This window comes from Sinohyriopsis cumingii, chromosome 5 (genome assembly GCF_028554795.1).
Source record: "Sinohyriopsis cumingii isolate HCF-2022 chromosome 5, ASM2855479v2, whole genome shotgun sequence".
In the NCBI taxonomy this organism is placed as follows: Eukaryota; Metazoa; Mollusca; class Bivalvia; order Unionida; family Unionidae; genus Sinohyriopsis; species Sinohyriopsis cumingii.
Window position 1 is genome coordinate 100,152,780 of NC_142965.1, and position 24,024 is coordinate 100,176,803.

The 24,024-nt window shown below is 33.8% G+C and overlaps 1 protein-coding gene across 3 annotated transcripts in view; it reads right to left on the bottom strand.

The window, feature by feature from the left end:
- LOC149799873 (uncharacterized) overlaps nt 1-23,766 on the bottom strand; it is a 45,548-nt gene extending 21,782 nt beyond the window's left edge. Inside the window, exons 1-7 of one of the 3 annotated variants that reach the window (XM_089959310.1) lie at nt 23,733-23,766; nt 19,370-19,586; nt 14,874-15,026; nt 10,700-10,842; nt 7,381-7,521; nt 6,557-6,705; nt 1,351-1,386 (exon numbers count right to left, since the gene is read on the bottom strand). In XM_089959310.1, coding sequence (XP_089815436.1) covers nt 1,351-1,386; nt 6,557-6,705; nt 7,381-7,521; nt 10,700-10,842; nt 14,874-15,026; nt 19,370-19,576 — 829 coding nt within the window. In that variant the 5' untranslated portion in view covers nt 19,577-19,586; nt 23,733-23,766. Of the gene's footprint in view, nt 1-1,350; nt 1,387-6,556; nt 6,706-7,380; nt 7,522-10,699; nt 10,843-14,873; nt 15,027-19,369; nt 19,587-23,714 lie in introns of all 3 variants that reach the window. The other 2 variants (XM_089959309.1, XM_089959311.1) reach the window with 2 other exon arrangements.
- Between the last annotated feature and the right edge of the window lie 258 nt (nt 23,767-24,024).

Here is a 24,024-nt window from a genome sequence, read left to right on the forward strand (position 1 = left end):
CTCATGGCTATGGCAATGTCACACAAAAATGTGCAGGATATAAATGTGATATTACACCCGTATTTGAAACACGCTGATCTTTCTACATCCATAATGTCTTCCAACTAACACACTTATTTTTAAATCTAGTAACTCTCATATGTACTTTGTTTAAACCATCAACGTTAGGGTTTTTCCACAAGTTTTGAACTGGCTAAAATCCACACATTCTAAAGAACTCACTAGAATTGTCCTTTCACAAAGTTTCAGTAACACTGATTAATAAATAAACAAATTTCAGACTGATATGTTCTTATGGAGTATTAAGATTTGTCAATTACTTCAGTCTCTTATATGAATTAAAATATAAAAGCAGTCCAGTAGAATGATGAAAAAGAAACAAACAAGTACATTGGTAACAACCCTGAGCTACATAAGGCAATTTCACTTTTTAGTTAATGTTTTAATGTATGGCTCTTTGTTTTCAAGAGAAACTTGGAATTGATGCACCTATAATAAAGTAGCTAGTTCATGTGTTGACAGACAAATGCTTCACTAATTGAGCAGTTCCTGCCTCTTTAATGGTTATCTACTGTAATATCAATACAGCATGCAAATTACCATAGCAACTTAAAATTTGTGAAAGACTTTTATTGAATTCAAACAGATTGTGTGAGCTTCTCTAATCTGATTTCTATATTTCTTTAACATTCATTAAAATGTTTGCTTCCAAATGGTATTGCATACTTAATACATGTGTATAAATATTTGGAAGTCAATATCATTACATGAATTTTTAAAATGTTTTGACAGGAAAATTGGAAAAGTTTAAACATCACAGCCATGGAGGAGGCTTGAAAATTCATTCTCAAGTGTTATATTACATAAATTAAAAAATTAATACATTTTTTAATGCACACCAAAACATTGTTTTGTAACCAAAAACTTTTCTCAACTGTCATGTGAAATTTTCATGTCCAAAACTAGCTGACTTGACAAAACCAAACACATCAAAAACACCAGTGACACAAGTCTGATATTATTGGTGACGTTATTATTCTTGCAAAATCACTGCATGCTGTGAATTCATTTGTTTTCATGAGTATCTATTTTCAATGTTTAGAATCAATAAATGACATTATTGTTGGTATTTAAATTCTTGGACTGGAAAATAAGCATTGTTTTCATATAGTTATCATTGGCTTTGGCATCTTTAAGAGTTTTGGTTTGTAGTATATATTAAATCCATGAAAACTGGTGACCCATGAAAAGAAATGACTTCGTTGTAATAGGTTACAAACACATCTAGACAGTGAATAAGATATGGACTGGCTTGACAATAATCGTCATACACTCCTGGAGACAACCTACCCGTTCCTGACATCATGGACTCAATATCACCATGGTCTGCTCACAAAAACAAGATAAATATTTATTATGCATAACCAGTCACAAGAAAAACTCATTTTAAAAAAATGAGACAGAACACGTTAATTTGTCTTCATGTATGGAGAGAGAATAAATAAGTACAAATACAAAGCATATCTGAAGTTAAACATGTATCGGTTGATACTGCCAAAAAGCTTTTTTGATTGAACGAGAAGAAATAAGAACAGGCACAAAGCACTAACACTTTCAACTGCAAACATTACCAATGGCTTTATTTTAGAAAAAAAACAGCATCAGCAAAAAGATATATAAATATTATGTACATAAACCTGTCTGTATCACAATCATAGTTTTCAGCCACTTATTTTTAGTGAATGATAACTCTTTAATGAAAGGGCTTCAGTACCAGCTTAATCGCAATATTAGTGGAGACGTAAACTATATCACATGAGCTCTTTGGACTGTAGATGTTTTATTTTGTCATGATGAACTGAATGGTAAGCCAAAAGAACATTTTCTTAAATAGCACTCTTAATCTTGAGTTACAACTTAATTCCAGTCAAAAATGTATGACATCACAGATGTGAAAAGGCAAATTTTAACTGCAATCTGTATGGGCTATCAGGGTGACCACTTTATTATTAATGTTTGTTTTCTAAGTCACTTATGATCTCCATGAAGCTGCTGGAATACTTTCTGCGGGCAGTTTGAATTCTTTTAAAAATTTTGTTACAAGCCTTAAAATAATGCAGACTAATAACTGTATTTTGTTTTAACAGCTGTTAGATTGTCTTAATAGTATTTAAATTTTCTTCCAAGATATACAGGCTATTCTGGAGGGCTCCACAAGTGTGCACCTGAAGTAGGATATATTTGATACCAAAATTGCTGTTTAAATCACTTACGATTTCCTGCAAAACTGTTGACAGAATTATTCTGGGACAGTCTGAGTACTTTTTTATATTTTAGACACCTTTTAAAATAAGGCAAACAAAAAACTAAATTTTACTATAAAAGGAAAACTGTCACCTGCATTTAAGTCCTTTGCCCTCTTAATGGTATTTCTAAGAAAGACAAATAGGTTATATTTGGGGTTTCCGCTTGCCTATGGCAGACATGCCTAAGTACTAAAACTAAAAATAATAAGCAAAATTGGATGAACCAAAATTTAATGAATTGCATCTGAAAATGTATGAAAAGGAAAATAAAGTCAATAATTAGGTTAAATATTTTAAAATGATATGTTATAATTAATGTAAAACAGATTATGACATGAACGTCAAATTTAGCCGATATCAGTGGGATGCCTTTGGATGCTGCACCAAACTTGTACCTTGTCTACATTCAGGCTAAAGAAATTAGGTCATAATGGGGGATTTGGTCATAGCAGAACATGCCAAATCATCAAAAATTAAAGGAAGCGACCAACATGAGAAGGAAGATTAACTGGAACTGAATTAAAGTGAACTAGAAAAATACAAACTGCATCGAAAGAAGAATGTAAATGAATCAAATAAGAAGTCAAACAGAAATATACAAAAATACTAGTACTAAAAATAGGAATTAAAGAGTACATGGATAATACTGATTGTGTTTTTTATGAGGCATTGGTAAATATCAAAACTGAGGTTACTTAGTTTAACTAAAAATGTTCTTACATAGTATTTGACTGGAGCATTACATTTTTAAGGCTGGCAAAACACTGAAAGTGAAATTATTTTGCATAAAACAGCTACAACCTCAGAACTCTGGGCTAATTATTACCACTTGACTTTGCATGCTGCATTGAACTTTTCACTGATTTTCAGAAAGAGGACCCCACACTAATGCTGTACTACCATCATTTGGTTATTTGTTGCCATAATGGAGGCCAGCATGGTCCAGTATTTCACACCAAATTGTTCCAATCGATAAAAAACCTTTCTCACCTGTAACTTTTTAATTAAAATAATACCTGATTACTTTTTAAAAGTCTTTTATGCTTTTCATTAACATAGCTTCAGTGAAATGAGATACATGATTTTTTATGCTGTGTAAATGATAAAAAGAACATCTAAAACATCTTCCACCATTCATCTGTTATGCAATATGATTTCAAATATTATATTTCTTTTTAAAAAACTCCCATTTTCATTATGTCATTCATACAGAATATAAAAGCTAGGAACATTTGAAAAGACGCTTCATTAGTTAAGTTACCAATAAATGCACCAGAATATTAATCTTCATTGAGAACAATAGACATTATATTAGTCTCTTAAAAAAAATATCACTGAATTTGTGAAGCCATTTTGCAAAGCTATATAGTAGCATTCTAAATGTTCTGGGCTATCTCTGCAAAAATGCATCATCTTAAGTTGTGAAAAGTAATTCTAAATTATTCTAAATTAAAGAAATATACAAATTTTGAAATAAGCTTCTGTGTTGTTGTCTCTATTTGACAAATAAGACATGGTTGGTCAGGATAAACACTGCTTATTGTGGAGACAGGGAGTGTGTGAGATGGGTATTTATATAAAATCACTTAATTTACAAAAGACAGTTTGGGATTTTCTAGCATATTATTTTCACACATTACCAATATCTTCAGCAATTATGTTTTTATGTTGGCAGTATCAATTTAACCATCACTGTGCATCCAGGTTTTACTAACAACTGATTATTTTCTGAATTATTTTAACTTAGACTGTCAATAATGATATAATTAAACCCATCTGCATATTCCCAAGTTATCCTTTATACTACAATATGAATTTATACAAGGGATATACAAACAAATGACTGAACAAATGGATGAAGTAACAGAGTGAGAGTTTAGAAATGAATACAAAATTGAATCAACAAGGAAAGTGACAAATAGGAGAATTATGAAAAATGAGAATTATGAAAAATGAGAATTATAAAATGTGTTAATTATGAAATATGTGAATTATGAAATATGTGAATGAACCAACATTAAAATAATAACAAAACATGATGTTAGAGAAACAAACATTACAAAAATATAAAATTATAACAAGTAATAAAAAACTTACTTGTTTTCAATCATTTAGTAATGCTTCATTTTGCATGTGGACATTTTGACTATAGTGAAATCGGGAAATGGAATACAGTTGTTAGGTGTAAATATCAAGACATGTATGTTAATTCTGAACAATAGTTTAATGTTTTCATTAGACAAACCAATAAAACAACTATTTTTCTTGCATGTAACCCCTGGTTGCACAACTATAAACTTTCAACACAGATGACAACCCACTAATCTCCGATAGAGAATATGAGACAATAATACCAATCTTCCTTTCAAATTCTCTGTAAAACCAGACATTTAATCTTCCACATCTGGTTATTGTTTAACCCTTTGTACACATCACAAACGAAATAGAGTGATGACTTAATAAATCTGGATATGATCTGTTTATTCGAGATAATATTAACGAAGTGGTAGTTGTGTGCAACTCCACAACTTTAAAAATAGCTGAAGAAACCTGTTACATGTAATGCTTCACGGGTGGGGATTGTTTTCTTTTCCCACGAAGTTAATTCTAAACATTGCTCTTTAATTTCGAAGATTCAAAATGGCCAACACTGCTTAACAGGCTTGAGGCAGTTGCTTTGGATTTTTGTGCTGTTTCTCATGTCATCTGTGTTTGTTGACTGTGTTCATCTATATTGATAGTTTCAACATGCACTGGCTGTTATGTTAGAGTCTGTTTCTTCATTTGCTTATTTTAGGATGGATAACTATTAGACTTCTTCTCAGTCATTTTGCCCCACTCGTACTAAAACCGACTTTTGTTTTGAACATGATATCATCACATTTTAGTCACCAGTCAACCCCCTTACGGTAAGATGGACCCTCAGTAATTGCATTAAATAAGAACTCTTTGGCACTCAGTACCACAATGTGCACTAGACTTAACAATCTAGGGCTACATTCATTTTTACTTAAATGTAAGCAGTAGTGAAAAAAGAAACAATGTCAGGTGATCAGCCAAAGTGTGTGTTTCTAACACCCTCAGCTTACTCCATCAAGTCATTCCCATGCAACTCCTGTTTCTAACACCCTCAGGTTACTCCATCAAGTCATTCCCATGCACCTCCTGTGTTTCTAATACCCTCAGGTTACTCCATCAAGTCATTCCCATGTGTGTGTTTCTAACACCCTCAGGTTACTCCATCAAGTCATTCCCATGTGTGTGTTTCTAACACCCTCTGGTTACTCCATCAAGTCATTCCCATGCACCACCTGTGTTTCTAACACCCTCAGGTTACTCCATCAAGTCATTCCCATGTGTGTATTTCTAACACCCTCTGGTTACTCCATCAAGTCATTCCGATGCACCTCCTGTGTTTCTAACACCCTCTGGTTACTCCATCAAGTCATTCCCATGTGTGTGTTTCTAACACCCTCAGGTTACTCCATCAAGTCATTCCCATGCGTGTGTTTCTAACACCCTCAGGTTACTCCATCAAGTCATTCCCATGCGTGTGTTTCTAACACCCTCAGGTTACTCCATCAAGTCATTCCCATGTGTGTGCTTCTAACACCCTCAGGTTACTCCATCAAGTCATTCCCATGAACCTCATGTGGAAGTGGAATTGCTGTCATTGCAATGAACTCAATAATTCACCATCATAACTACACTACAACTTTCAATTCTGAATGCACATTGTTTGAACTGGTCCAAACCTCATTCATTCCATTGTCATATATACACTTTTTGGGCATGAAATGCTAATTCATTTATGCAATAAGTGATGGACACTCCATCTTTCACTATCCACTGAGGATTTACCCCTGAGCCATAACATTTCAAAGTCCCACTTAAAAAGTATAAAAAGTATGTACAGTGGTCCCCTCTTGTAAGAGGCCATCCCTTAATCAAAAGCCACATTGCTCAATACCAATAATGTATAATTTACCATTATTCTAAAATTCCCCCCCCCCCCCACAAACACACCAAAGAAAGGATGCTCTGTTTAAAAGTTAACCTTTTCATTGTGAAGGGGAGGCCTCATAAGAGTGAAATTTAAATATTAACTTACTTTGTACAAAAGGCAATTTACTTTCTAGTGACCAACAGTATGGCAGCAGACTTCAACCAAGCAGAAAAAAGCAAGATGTAGAGATCCATGAATCCCTTGTTTTAAGATTTATACATGATTTTAAGAATTTTGAATTTACCTTTCTGAAGCTTGGCTGCCTCCTCCTCAGCTTTTTTCTGCAGTTCCTCTGCCCTCTGGTATGCCTCATATTCTGCCTGTTCTGCACACAATTTAATAATCTCAATGGCCCCCTCACACAGTAGGTTGTTCCCATCAAGGTATAATTCTCTGCAAAGTAAATAATGTCAATTCATTTATTTTCTTTGGTAAGTATTTCATGGCTTTTATCAAAAATGCTATTTTCACTGATACTTCAGTTCATGAAATGGGGAAGAAATCCTGTTGTTTCCAGTAAAAGAAAGAAATTCCATGCTCTCTGGATCTTTAAATTTGTGGTGCATAGCACAAATGTCAGAAAAATTGGTGCCCGTAGTGTCACTATTCAGAAGATAACAGTCTGCTGACAATAGGGTCTAAGAATTGATTTAAACAGCACAAAATACAGTGACCTAATTTTGTATATAGAGTAAAACCTCATGACACTTCTACATCTCAAAATACAATGTTCTACTGGCTATAGTTTTTGAGTCACTGCAATACTCCAAATAATGCATTTATATTATTAGCAAGCTACATGACTGTGCAGAAAACAGCCAACAGTAATGCAAATCACCATAGTATTATAAATAGGTCATAAATCTTAAAATGATGTAGGTCACATCCTCTACGTATCAAATGACATTGCTCAGTGAGATACTGGGTCAAATGCCGTGCTTAATATACATGTTGATGCGGGTCTGATAGTCAGACTTATAGATAGATGGACAATGTCAGAGTTATTTTGGACTATGAAAAGAGCTATTGATATCTATATCTAGCAAAACCCAAGTCATGTCTATTTACCTAAGTGCTGTTGTAGACACAATGTTCCCCAGGTATCGCCCACTGTCAACACCAAGATCACAGAAACAGAGACTCAGTGCCAATATGGTAGTGTTGTTCTCCAAACCCTTACATAAATTTTTGCAACCTTCATCTCCAAACCTGTAAAAAGAGCCATAATAAACTGAATTATCACACTGACCTTACAATTAATACATTATCACACATACCATACAATTAATACATTATCACACAGACCATATAATTAATACATTATCACACAGACCATATAATTAATACATTATCACATCGACCTTAGAATTAATACATCATCACATGGACCATAAAATTAATACATTATCACACAGACCATATAATTAATACATTATCACATGGACCTCTAAACTAATACATTATCACATGGACCTTAGAATTAATGCATTATCACATGGACCTTAGAACTAATACATTATCACACATACCATAGAATTATTACATTATCATATTGACCTTAGAATTAATACATCATCAAACAATGATGTTAGAATTAGTATATTAACACACAGACCTTATAATTATTACATTATCACATGAACCTTAGAATTAATACTTTATCACATTGACCTTAAAATTAATACATTATCAAATGTCCCTGAGAATTAATACATTATCACCTGAACCTTAATTAATACCTTATCACATGGACTATAAAATTAATATATTATCACACAGACCATAGAATACATTATCACATGGACCTTAGAATTAATACATTATCACATGGACTATAAAATTAATATATTATCACACAGACCATAGAATACATTATCACATGGACCTTAGAATTAATACATTATCACATGGACAACAGAATTAATACATTATCACATGGACCTTAGAATTAATACATTATCACATGGACCATAAAATTAATACATTATCATATGGACCTCAGAATGAACACATTATCATTTGGACCTTAGAATTAATACATTATCACATGGACCATAGAATTAGTATATTAACATACAGACCTTAGAATTATTACATTATCACATGAACCTTAGAATTAATACTTTATCACATTGAACATAAAATGAATACATTATCAAATGGACCTGAGAATTAATACATTATCACATGGACAACAGAATTAATACATTATCACATGGACCTTAGAATTAATACATTATCACATGGACCTTAGAATTAATACATTATCACGTGGACCTTAGAATTAATACATTATCACATGGACCTTAGAAATAAGACATCATCACATGGACCATAAAATTAATACATTATAACACAGACCATAAAATTAATACATTATCATATGGACCTCAGAATGAACACATTATCATTTGGACCTTAGAATTAATACATTATTACATGGACCATAAAATTAATACATTATCATATGGACCTCAGAATGAACACATTATCATTTGGACCTTAGAATTAATACATTATCACATGGACCATAGAATTAGTATATTAACATACAGACCTTAGAATTATTACATTATCATATGAACCTTAGAATTAATACTTTATCACACTGAACATAAAATTAATACATTATCAAATGGACCTGAGAATTAATACATTATCACCTGGACCTTAGAATTAATACCCTATCACATGGACCTTAGAATTAATACATTATCACATGGACCATACAATTAATACATTAACACACAGACCATAGAATACATTATCACATGGACCTTAGAATTAATACATTATCACATGGACAATAGAATTAATACATATCACATGGACCTTAGAATTAATACATTATCACATGGACCTTAGAATTAATACATTATCACATGGATCTTAGAATTAATACATTATCACACAGACCATATAATTAATACCTTATCATATGGATCTCACAATGAACACATCATCATTTGGACCTTAGAATTAATACATTATCACATGGACCATAGAATTAATACATTATCACACAGACCTTAGAGCAATACATTATCAAATGGACCTTAAAATTAATACATTATTGCAGCATAAGGTTGCAACTGTCAAGTCATAAAATTCATGCTAGCAATAAAATACCATACATACTCATACATAAGTCAGATCCAATTGTAAACAATATAGACCCTGATGTACCATTGCATACAATGCAGGCATATCAGGCTCTATGTATTTTGTTATAATGAATTCTCCTAAAGAACAAGATACACCCAGATCTCATGGCACATTATGAGATGGTGGATCTGGGTCTATGTTGTTTGTAGTTGGGTATCACTTTTTGCAAGTATATATGGTAACACCTCGAAACATTGCATATCACCAAGTTATGCAAATTCTAATGATTGGCACATGGTAAACCCACCCCATGTTTAATTGTTCTCTGTGTGGGCACTAGTATGACTTGCTTGACCCTGGAGATTACTGACCATTGAGTATCAATGAGTTGGATCTAGTGTCATGGTATGCAGTATTGAACTAAACTTACTCTTCAGAGACCATAATTTTGATATAAGAGTCTAATCTTTAGATCCAAAAACTATATTTTTTTTGATTATCATAAGTGTAAGCTGTCCACAAAGTTTGGTCAAGGAACTTACTCTAAAACAAGAGTCATTCTGCAAAACCTCATTTTCTTTGAGCTGCAATGACCTTCACCTCTGACCTTTTGATACCCAAATCACAAGAAACCTTCTATATCTTAACTGCAAATCCTACACAAACTCTGCTCAAGGTATGTGGTCTAGCACTAAGGATATGCTGCAAAAAAAAAATCATTTTCCTTTCACTCACAGTGACCTTAACTTTTGCCCTTTTAAATAAATTTCTTTCTGACCCAAAACATCAATCATCCCAAACTGTGGGGAAGATACACAAACAAGAACTGAAACTGTTGTGAATAAACCATTTGTTTTTCAGTCTCAGTAACCCTGACCATTTGACCCGAAAATCAATAAGCTTCTTCCTTTCTCCAAGTGCAAGCCATCCACAAAAGTTTGGTCCAGGTATGTGTTGTAACCTAATATATTTGTGCAGAAGTCATTTTTCTTCCTTTTATCACATTGATCTTGACCTTTGACCCCAGAACTGATGGGCTTCTTTCTTTCATCAATAAATGCAAAGTGCCTAAATGATTGAGATCAAGATCCAACTACAATTGTATACTGTCTGAGAAAAGATAAATTCTGATGCACTGATGAACAAATTCACAGTAAAAAATATCTTCAGGGTGTGGAGCTTTAGTCAATTTGTTTGGTAAAAAGCTAATAATTGTTAAATCCAGGCATGAGAATATACTTTTACACTGTTTAGACTAGATTTCTTCAAAGGCCATACTTACTCATTGTAGTCTAGATTTATCATCGTGAGAACCTCAGTCATTTTAAAGGTTCTGGACAACCGTAGTGCTGAATCAGCATCTAGAAGGCAGTCCATCATCTCAATCTGGCGGATTGGATAAAATGGCTTCTCTAACAATAATGCCTGGAAGGATACATAAATTTTAATGAAAGTGTATGATTAAAACTTATAATATCTTAGCTTCAAATAAAGTGAGATATAACTTTATTCAGTTGACAGTGTCTTTCTTATCACAAGTGAAGCGTAGTTAACTATTAGGTTTTGTAGTAAGTGAGAGAGGCTTTATCAATGATTAAAGACCGAGAAAAGAAAATCACAAATATTTTCTACATATAGAGGATGAGCCTAACATTGAATACAAGCTTAATATAGGAAAATATGATAGTCCCTAACCAGAATCCACCTCAGCAGAACACACAGTCTGTGAGATAACACAGGTATGCTAATGGGTTATATTAAAACTGGATAAATATAACACAGGTATGGTAATGAATCATATTAAAATGGATAAATATAACACAGGTATTGTAATGAATCATATGAAAAATGGATCAATATAACACAGGTATGGAAATGAATGATATTATAATAGATAAATATAACACATGTATGAAACTGAATCATATCAAAATAGATAAATATAACATAGGTATGGTAATGAATCATATCAAAATAGATAAATATAACACAGGTATGGTAATGAATCATATCAAAATAGATAAATATAACATAGGTATGGTAATGAATCATATCAAAATGGATAAATATAACCAATGTATGGTAATGAGTCATATTAAAAATGGATAAATATAACACAGGTATGGTAATGAATCATATTAAAAATGGATAAATATAACCAATATATGGTAATGAGTCATATTAAAATGGATAAATATAACACACATATTGTAATGAATCATATCAAAATGGGTAAATATAACCAATGTATGGTAATGAATCATATTAAAATAGATAAACTGAAAATACCCCGGTATATGTTAACATCATATATATCAGAGAACTCTTTAACAGTTTCTTTTGACACCATCACAAATTTTGATCACTACAGAACAATACATTTTAACAATTTATACAATGTACTCTCCATGACTTGATGATTGGATCAAGTTGTCTTTACAGTGTGAAATCCACTAAAGAAACTAAGAAATCTGAATAGTCAACCACTTATCTTTGCAAACTGCAATACCAGGGTGTGCAAAATATATCAATGCCCTACTCTGGTTGATACAGTACAATGATTAAGTGCATATTTTAGCAGGCAGCTGCTTCATCATACTCAGCAGGCTTCCTATTCAAATATGCATGAAATAGTATCATGCAGCATGGCAAAATGTTGTATTACATTAATCTCTTACAGGATGACTGGCACCCAACCAATTCCTGATCAACAGAATTACCTCACAATTACCTGAATCACTTTGACATTGTTTGGTTCAGATTTTTATGTATAATGTCACATAATTACAGACTCATCTATATAGTGCCAGGTAAGTTTTATTATCCCCAATAGCAATAAGGTGCAAAAAGGAGTAAAATCATACAAATATAAATTTAAATGTCACAGTTTTTATATAAAACACTCTATTTAAAAAAAGGCCTTCCAACTTGGAGAATCATCATGCAACACATCGCATAACAATAGGATTTACTCCAATACTTGTCTTACAACCAATGGATGATGCAGCTGGTCTATTATACATCCCTGAGACTGCAGGGTCCCTTGTAATCTGGCCTATTCCACATAAATAGTTCAGGGTCCCCTGTTATATGGCCTATTCCACATCCCTAAAACTGCAGGGTCCCCTGTTATCTGGACTATTTCTCATCCATACTGCAGGATCCACCATTATGTGGCCTATTCCACATCCCTAAGACTGCATAGTCCCCTGTTATCTGGACTATTCCACATCCAAACTGCAGGATTCATTATTCATCCCCAAGACTGCAGAGTTCCCAGTAATCTGGACTATTCCACATCCACACTGCTGGATCCACCATTCATCCCCAAGACTGCATAGTCCCCAGTTATCTGGACTATTCTATATCCATGCTGCAGGATCCACCATTATCTGGTCTATTCCACATCCCTCAAAATGCAGGTTCCCCTGTTATCTGATTCAAAGTTCACGGTCCAAAAATTTCAAAGTCAGAAGGTAGCCTAACAGGTTACTAGAAAAGAAACTAGTATTCCAACTTAAATTAAGAGCCCAAAGAAAGCACTTGAACAAAACAAAATACTCTTAGCTAACAAATTATCTTGTTACCTTCTTATGTGTGATTAAAGATTACCATCTGTTGTACTGAATTTTTGATAGGACAAAAATAAAATCTGTTTGCTATTCTACTGGTTTTAAAATTAGAGTAAGCAGGACTTTTTTCTACTTTTAAACATTATATATATTTAATGTGATTTTTTTTACCATGGGGGAAAAAAGTGCAAGGGTCAGCAAAGAGAAACTGGGATGGTCAGCCGACGGCAAACATATTTTTTTGGGCCATGCATATCTTTAACCAAATATAGAAAAATTCCTGATATTACACAGTAGCCGATTGATCTATACAACTTTAATGTAAAGGTAACTCAGACCTAGAATTCTGATAGCCCTTGACCTCCAGACTTAAAAGTATGGTAACCCAGACCTAGACTACTGGTTAGCCCCTCAGTTCCATGCTTAAACAGATCATAATCCAGACCCTTGCATTCTGATAGCCCTGAACTCCTAAATTAAATATATGGTAACTCAGACCTAGAATACTGGTTGACCCTCAGTCAACTTAATCTTTGCTGGACCTTAAAGTTGCAGTAGAAGGGATCTTCTATAATGCAAAAATGTGTCTCCTCTCCCTGTTTAATGGCAGTCAGGGCTCGATAGAATCTCTATATTAGCTTGACTACCTGAGCTTGTGAGTCACCTCCATTTTCCAAGAGTCCCAACAACAGGTTTGAGAGTGACCAACTCTCTCATGCCTTCCTGTTAAATGCATCTGACAGAGAGATAGGCAGACAGATACAGTAAAACACCCATAATCTGTATGTCATTCATCCTGATTATTCACTTATATGGACTAAAATATGTCTCCCAAATAAATGAAACTATTAACTCATAAAATGATAAGAAATAAAACTTGTATTCCATCATGACTTTAAACCTGTTAACACATTAACCCCTAGCGACGACTTTACGGGGCAGGAGGTAGTGGCCTTCTGCTGAGCTATGTAGCGTCATGGTCATGCATGATACACTAAAGTGGGTGGTATTATAGAAAGGTAGACAGATGTAGCTCTACAATGATACCAAATAATCTGGAATATCTAGTTGCACTACAAAATACAGATAGAAAAACCTCATTTTTTGGACCCGACTTTTTTTTACTCAAAATTTGCCAGTGGTCGGAATCTGATTTTGTGTCCGGATTTAAGACTTTTTGGTCTCATATCTAAGGCAAACAAGTATAAACTGCAAACAGACAGATGAGCCTTTGCAAAATGTAGGATAAGAAGGGCATTTGGAATAAAGAGTGGTCTCCATACAAAAATAATGGCTCTGAAAAAAGAAAAAAAAAAGCAGTCCAACTTTTACCCTTCCGCTCATACGCGAGTCAAATAGCCAATGAAAATTGATGTTTCTAACACCACTAGGCAGTATTTTATTGAAAGATGACTGGGGATTTGGTGTTTTCAAGTCTATTCAGAAATAGCTTTCAAAATGTGTTTCCTACTCGATTTTTAGGCAAAAATGACAAAAAGCTCCAGGGGTTAATGTGTTAACCATCTAAACAGCATTAGTATTTACTCAAATACTAATACATGTACAGTGGAAAAAGTTTATTGGATTCATTTAATCCAGATACGTCCTTTCACTGTTATAACTGTCAAACCAAAATTTGATCATCCAGACTACTGATTGTCTGGATAAAATCCAATAGATCTGGATATTGTATGCTTTCCTGTAGATAGATAAATGGATTGCTAGTGTAATCGGTATTCCAAAGGGTGGATCACATAATGTGCTTACAGACTGGTATCTATGCAGTTTGTTAGAAGTAATCGATAAAACAAAACAAAAAAGACCCTGATCTGCTGGATCATATGCAACATTGGATCAGGATGGTAAAATATAAGATATACAAACCAGAGTTGCTGTATTTTCATAAGACATAGGGTATTTCCAGATATGGAGATCTTTAATGTAGGTGTATCTCTCCTGACGCAGGGCAGCCAACAGAGGTTCCAGCAACACAGGTACGTCCCCCTCCTTCTCCACTGTTACTGCCTCTAAGATGAACTGAAATAATGTGAAAATTAAGTATCATTATATTTAAATAAATTAGTTCTCTCTTTAAGAATTAAAATTACTACCTTCTTTAGAAAATATTGTTTAATTTCATACTAATAATTGATCCTGAAAAACAAGAATAGACAGTTATCGATTTAAGGAGATATCAGTGTCAAAATTTAAATTGAAAGTAGAAACATTTTCAGCAGTGATGTCAGATGTGTAAAGAGAAGGAACAATTTGTAAATACAATAACATTGGTTTATTCATTTGTGTTATTATTGGCATTTTTAAAATTTTGTCATCAACTGTTTTAACTAATTAAAAGTAGGACAACACTTAATTTTGATTTACATCACTAGTAATCAGGAAACATATATGTCTAAAAACTGTCTGCAGCTGAGACCATATGAACATGATCGGGACATAATGTACTTTATCACCAATAAGGCAGCTTGCTACAAACAATCAGGGTGTAACAATCAGGAATTTGCATCATAACTTGTGAGAATATATCAGAGCACATGATATTCATATCTATAAAAACCCCTTGCCAGTGGCCTCTTCCAATATTCCTGCTAGAGTTGAAGTGAATAACTAAACAAAGGACTCTGTAAACTCCAAAGAAGAATTATCCAGCAAGTCTGGCAGCATGCTGTAAAAGAAACATCCTCAATCACTTGAAATTCAAACTCTGACACACAAGGTATTCATGATATCAACATTTCAGACAGTTACATTGCTCACAACAGTCTCATATCTGTTCAGTGTCATTGAGGAACTCTTTTAAAGAGTACATGAAATACAGAAACCTGATAAAGAACATTGTATAAAGTTGGGGTCACATTCAAATGAACAAGGTTTTACACATAATCAACTAGACCTCTGACAAATTTAAACTTTGTTATCGGACATTTTTTCCAGCAAGGTGTAACCATGGTTAATCAAGCATATCTACCTCCACCCCACCCCCTGCAATCATCTCAACTTGTAAAAATCAATCCAATATCTTTCTGCATTTGTTTTTTATTTAGTTTTTAAGTCATGTAGATGTCAATGTCACATTGCTGAGATGTACAGAGACAAGTGACATGATATTGGAAGAGATGTCAACTTCACATTGCTAAGATGTACAGAGACAAGTGACATGATATTGGAAGAGACCTATTTCAGTGGCATGGACTGAGGAGTCTGCTGTTACAATACAACTGTTTTTGTCGTACATTAGCATGAAAGAATAGTCATTGCCAGTCACTAGTACAAAAGCATAGTCTTTGCCATTCACTAGTACAAAAGCATAGACATTGCCATTCATAAATACAAACCATAGTCATTGCCATTCATTAGTACAAAACCACAGTAATTGCCATTCATTAATACAAAAGCATAGTCATTGCCACTCATTATTACAAAACCATAGTAATTGCCATTCATTAGTACAAAACCATAGTAATTGCCACTCATTATTACAAAAGCATAGGCATTGCCATTCACTAGTACAAAAGCATAGGCATTGCCATTCACTAGTACAAAAGCATAGTCATTCCCATTCATGAATACAAAAGCATTGTCATTGCCATTCATTAGTACAAAAACACAGACACTGCCATTCATTAGTACAAAATCATAGACATTGCTATGCATTAATACAAAAGCACAGTCATTGCCATTCATTATTACAAAAGCATAGTCATTGTCATTCATAAGTACAAAAGCATAATCATTGCCATTCACTAGTACAAAACGATATACATTGCCATTCACTAGTACAAAAGCATCGACATTGCCATTCATTAATACAAAAGCAGTCATTGCCATTCATTAGTACAAAGCATAGGCATTGCCATGCACTAGTACAAAAGCATAATCATTGCCATTCATAAGTACAAAACCATAGTCATTGCCATTCACTAGTACAAAAGCAGAGACATTGCCATTCATTATTACAAAAGCTAGTCATTGTCATTCATTAGTACAAAAGGATATACATTGCCATTCACTAGTACAAAAGCATAGGCATTGCCATTCACTAGTACAAAAGCATAGGCATTGCCATTCACTAGTACAAAAGCATAATCACTGCCATTCATTAGTACAAAAGCATAATCACTGCCATTCATTAACTAGTATAAAAGCATAGTCATTGCCATTCACTAGTGCAAAAGCAGTCATTGCCATTCATTAGTACAAAAGCATAGTCATTGCCATTCACTAGTACAAAAGCATAGTCATTGTCATTCATTAGTACAAAAGCATAGTCATCAGCATATATTTTACTTTGTGATGGGATTATTTAAATTTTTCTTTCTATGCCTTTTTGAAAACAAATCATAACTATTTGTTGGGAATCCCTCTTAAGCCTTGAAACTGAATGGTCAACTACCAATCTATGTTGAAGCACTGAAAATACATGTACTGTAAACTCAGCCATATAAATCAAAGTAAACTACATTTTAGGGGTATCGAGTAATAGTTTGGAGGAATAAGGCAAAAACTCAGATGAAGTTAATTGTTATTTTTCTTGTTTAACTTCAAACCCAGTATGACCATAAACATTTTTTTAGCACTGCAGTTTGAGGGTAGAGAAGGGCAGAATGTAATTCATATCTGGTCTAAATACATTCAACAAATATTCAAATAGGAAAATATGGTATTTGTTTCAGCTCTAACGGATGTATATGGTTTGCATTATGGAGTGATAGATGAAGATAACAGTAGGCTTCCAATAATCAATCAAAATGCATCAAAAGTTGATAATATTGATATTTTAAATATATTACCAGAAATATATTTTCTCACAACTGTTTAATAATCACTGTTTAAATAAAGTTTAAGTCATATAAACAGCTTAACATCAGATGAAAGAAAAACAAAACAACAACTGAAAAGCATAGTGTTTCACCATTTCTGAGACTAAAGAAAGAGTATATTATATTATGTAGTCCAGTTTTGGTTGAAAAGGCTGGACAATAATGGAGCAAATATTGAAACAAATGGCAGAACCCTCCAACGTTAGCGTATAAACTCTCAGTTTCTCTATGCCGCTAAAAATCTGGTTAAAAAAGAGATTTTAAATTTAAGACACTTTTCATAAATATGGAATTCAGAAATGCTTTGTGTGTGTGTGTGTGTGTGTGCGTGTGTGTGTGTGTGATTTGGATTTTTAATGTAGGTTTAACAATTTTGCAGTCAAATCACTATGATGTCTGCAGTGTGGCAGTTTATATGATTTACAGCACTGGGGCATCATGCTGCAGACATGTAGCATCATGCCCCACCCATTCACAATTTCCTGATACCTGGCCAACCAGTCCTAACACTAACCTCTTAACACTGAGTGCCAAGCATGGCAGCTGCTAGTACCATTTTATAAGTCTTTAGTGTGACTTGGCAGGGGTTCAAACCCACAACCCCCTGCATCTGAGGCAGATGCTCTAACCACATAGGCCACCGGAGCGGTCCAGAAATGCTTATTAGAACAATGTTAATCATCAACAAGCTTGGAATCATATCGAAGAATTACTTGAAGTAATGTCCATAAATCTTACTCTGAGAAATGAATGTGCCCTATTTAGAAAAATCACAATGTAAAACTTCAAGACAGCACACCCTCATTATAATGTTGTTCATGAAAGTCAACATTATAATAAGGGAGTGACATGTCATGAAGCAGGAATTAATTTATAATGGCATGGGTCAGACAGACAATGAAATGTGTGTGTGTGTGATTTGAATTTTTAACAAAGCTTTAACAATTTTTCAGTCATACCGATATGATGTCTTCAGTGTGGCAGTTTATAGTGATGTTTATAGCACTGAGACTTCATGCTGCAGATATGTAGCATGATGTCCCACCCAGTCACATTATCCTGACACCATGCCGACCAGTCCTAACACTAACCTCTTAATGCTGAGCACCAAGTGAGGTAGCTGTTAGTATCATTTTTATAACTCTATGGTATGACTTGGCCAGGGATCTAACCCTGGACTTCCTGTATCCGAGGTGGAAGCTATAACCACTGGGCCACCAAAGCAATCAACAATGAAATGAATATAACAACAAAGTACAATTAAATACTATTTATATGAGGTATTTGGGAATGTGTATGGTTCAAAAAAGAAGAACAAAAATATTACTTGAACTACTGAAAGTATCTTCAATTGAATTTTAAGACTGATTTTAACAAGTTTCCAATTCTTTATGGGAGAGGTTTGTAGTAAAGCTGCTCTTTGACTGAATTATGTTTTGAATCCAAGATCTCTAAACAAGTAAAGAGATTAAAATATCAGAATAGGAACAATTTAAATTGAATCCAGCACAACAAACTTAGTCATAAATAATTAAAACTCACCCTCGTTAATATTGCACCATTTTCAATACAGGCTTGCAAGGCTTTCTTGATGGTCAAGCACATCTGTGACTCTGTCACAATACAGTTTCTCTCATAGCATTTCAACAATCTCTGGACAATAACATCTGCATTAGCTGGTCCCTTTGCCTTTGTCTTTTTCTTGCCTTTTTTCTTTCCTTTTCCTCCCTTCTTTCCTTTCTTTGGCATTTTGTACTATCTGATGAAAACAATCAGAGATATAAGCAGATTCTTCATGACAGAAAATGGCTTGACATGTATGCATGCAATAGACTGGTTTCGTAGTTGTCAGAGTATCTGTAGAATATTTAAATACTGGGCTAAATTATATATTTTTTACAGCTGGTGACATTGCTGGGGTCCCAAAACAAAACCAATCATGTGATATCTACCTACTGTCAAATTTCTGTTACACTGATCTGTTAGAACTTTTTTTTATACAATATTTTTGTTCCATCCATGTCTAAGTAAAGCGGTGTTTTGACATGAATTTTTACCGTTCATTTCACATCTATCAGAACCTTTCTTCCTTATCAAGAAAGGATGTAATTACTTCACTTTGGCAAATGCATAATAGATACATCTCCTATAACATACAGCTTAACTCTTTCAATCCGATTTAAGAATTATCCACATATCATTCAAAATGGCTATCTCCTCTTAAGTGAGGTTAAAGTCAATCCTCCACTGCAATGATTTGCTGACTGTCAAGGTCACACACACCCATCTGCAGCTAGTGTTCCATTTGCAAAATAGTTTACTTAATTGTATAGTAAATCATACAGAGGAGAATTTAAAATAGAGAAGGGAAAGCTAGCATTTTAAATTAGACTCAAATCACAATGGATAAATGATTTAGCTTTTTTTACAATATCATCACAAAATCAAATTGTCATAAAATAAGAAAATATATGTTATACCATATGTTATGCCATTTTTCAGCACATGATAGGCTATACATGGCAGCCAGTATTAATGGTGGAGGAAGAACCCAGGAAAACTTCAGAAAGAACCACTGACCCACGAGAAGCTACTGGCAAGCTTTCTCACATGCCCACATTGGCTGAATCTTAGACTCAAACCGCCGCAGATAGAGGTGAGATGGCAGTGATCCATAATGAAGAGCACTTTAGACCACTCGGCCACTCGGGGCCCCACCGTATATGTTAGGACACCATATTTGTTGGGACACCATAAATTAATTTTAAAAGTAACTTTTTGCACACTATTATGTACTGGGACATCATTTTTATCAAGTCATACGTTGTGCAACACCTTTTAAATCATTCAAAACTTACATCTTGGAAAACGTACTCCAAGTGAAATTTTATTTTAAAAAAATAAACCTGTGTGCTTGAGATATAACTCTTTAATCCATTGCAGCAGCAGCTCATCAACACATCTCCTACACACATAAGATCCATTCTTTCTGCACATGAATATTCTTTTAGCTTTCTCATACCAAGAAAAACTGTTAGAGGCAACACATCACCTGAAGTGGAAACTGCAAGGAGTAAAGTCAGATTTTTTCAAACTGCACCAGTCATGCTAATTCTCACATTTCTGACCCCCATGTTATTGTCGTCCATCCAGGAATGCAATAAAAGTACCCTATAATTTCATCCATGCTAATGATCATCTTGTCAGCAAAATCATCCGCTTCTCTTCTGACCTTCATGAATTCATCACGATTTTATTTTCTCCAAACCTTCTGGGCAATGTTAGCTCATTGATGTCCATGCATAAAGCACTATATTGTCACCATAAACTGTTCCATTGTTTCAATTTATTTTCAAAATTCCCTTGAATACCAGTGAAAATGAACTAAAGTTTGCTTCCATATCTCAGCCATCTTTGTATAATAAAAAAATTTAAAAAATCGGCACACTTGAAAGAATCCATAATTGGCTCTGAAGTCAGCTTGCTTTGCAATAAATTAATCTTTATATTGATTTATATTGATATCCTTACAAAAAAACAGCTTCAGAGTGTCCAAAGTTGGCTTTTGAGGTCTGCTTGCTTAGTAATAAAAATAACCTTTCTCTTTGATGTCCAGTCGGTAAGTTGTGTTTATTCACCACCTGGGCTTCTATGCATGGAGCATTGATGTCTGCGGGTAAAGAGTGATGATACTTTAGTAACCTGGCAAAGAGATTGTCACTTGCTCTCAAGTGAATGTGTTATCAAATAATGATTTTTATTTGCGAGATACTGTCATACAGTAGACCTGGATATAATTCAATCTTGGTTATTTTGCACCTAAAATTGTGTCATGCATGAATGGCAGTTGTCTTCAATATAATCATTTGATTATTCCCTCTTGTTTGCGAAATATGCTTCTCTTCTGCCCTTCATGAATTCATCACATGACTTTTCTCCAAATATTCTGGGTAATGCTGGGTCATCTATGTCCGTGAGTGAAGCATTATATTGTGGCACTTTAAAATATGTTAATTTGTATCAATTTATTTTCAAAATTCCTGTGAATGCTGGTGAAAAGAAACCAAAGTTTGCTTCCATATCTTGGCCATCTTTGTATATTCAGGGGAAAATATAGGCTCACTTAAAAGAATCCATAGTCAGCTTACTTTGCAATAAAATAACTTTGGTAGTGATATCCTTTACAACAACAAAATTGTTACAAAAGTCAGCTTCTGAGGTAGGCTTGCTTTGTAATAAAAATAACCTTTGTCTTTGATGTCCTGTCAGTAATTTCAAAGAAGGAGTTTATTGCTCACTGCCAGTTGTGTTGATTCACCACCTGGGCTTTTATGTGCTTGGCATCTGTAGTTACAATTAATACAAAGGAGCAATGATGTCTGCGGATAAACAGCAATGATACTTTTGTAACCCATGATGGTGAAAAGATACCGATACTGATACTGTCATACAGTAGACCTGGATAATATTCAATCTTGATTATTTTGCGCCTATCATTGTGTCATGCATGAATGACAGTTGTCTTCAAGATATGGCTCGATTATTTTCCTCTTATTTGTGATTTTGGTGGATCCAGTTTTTCCTTGCATAAACCTAAGAGTCAATCACTTTTAAAACCACAGAAAGGAAAATAAAAAGGTATATGGTGGAGCTGTCAGCAACCTTAGCCTCTGGTTCAAATATCATGAAATTATTAAAGGATGCACCATTTCTCCCTGAAATATGTCCTCTTGATGTGACTCATTTACCCCCAGGATGCTCCTGCTTCACATATTCTGGTCAGCCATAGCCAATCTGCAGTCTAGGTCAAGGCTTGACTTAGGTAAACAGACATGAAGCCAGGGTGATTGATTAGACCAAAAAATCATGTTAATTTCCTATTACAATAGTTATAAAATTAGGGCAGGTAGGTAGGTGGATTTTATTTTTACCCTGAAGGAAAAAAAGCAGTATGGTCAGCACTAAAATGCAGGGATGGTCAACTGACCAAAAACACAATATTTGGTTTGCATTAGCAGTTAATCCTTATCATTAAGAAGCACTTCAAATTTTGTGAAACGCCCATCTGAATGCAAATCTTACATACTTATATATAAAAAAACATCATTCTATCAAGTGTGGATATATGTACCTGCAACTGATTCACAAATAAATAGTGCCATATTATGTTGTAACTGTTTTAAATAAATTGGAGAAATGACACGAATATAAATCATCCGTATAATCAAGGCCTTCTCAGATTCTATCAGGACAATATATTTAAGTATGTGTTATTTCTATAGGACATAGTGGTCCAACTTGTAAAGAAGTGTTTCATGGGAGACACGATCGAAAACCTATGTACTTTAACAGGAGTTTTGCAGTAATGTGTTTGTCACGGTGTGTAAATAATGACATTCTAAAGGAACAAGGCTGTAGGAGTATCAAAAAAAAAAATAAAGTGAATGATCACCATTTAAAGGTGTTTGTAATCAAATTCTAAAAATCAACATACATTACTGAAGTAGATGGTACTGAACGTATAAATGGCCTATATGGCTTTCACTTTAATTAGTGGAGATCCTCTACGCGTGTATATATGCTTTATGTAAGAACATTTCTTTCTCTTCAAATCGAAAACAAAGAGCATATGCTTACTTTTAATATAAAAAGGTCATCATACTTTCATTAGGTCTGTGGCTATTAAAAGTAAAACTATCAACAACGATGCTCATTGTAATGTATTTTCGAGGAAGACGGATTTATCATGCTTGAAAACGTTTAATAGGAATTTATTCGTGTACATCAAAAATTCACTTTTTAAAAAAGACATGACGTCTTATAACCTGTTTTCACTATTATTTAAACATATATTCACACTATAAGCAGGTAAATGTGACTTTTTTACCTAATTTTAGCAAGAAACCTGTCAATTGTTGTCTCCGTTGTTACCAAGCTTTATTAATTCTTACTGGGGAAGAGCTACGAGGTAGTACCTAAATTCTGAAACCGTACACTAAAGTTTGAAGCGGAACAGCTACGTCTTGTAAATTCTTTATACGTTGAATTGGTACACGCTAAAATTAAGTAAAACTTCAATCTTTTTATATCGACAATAAATGTTAAATTAAACAAAAGCTCAAAATATATAAAAATTCAACTGCACATATCATATGTCACAATGTAAATTACTATATTTACAAGGTTTTTCAAAGGTT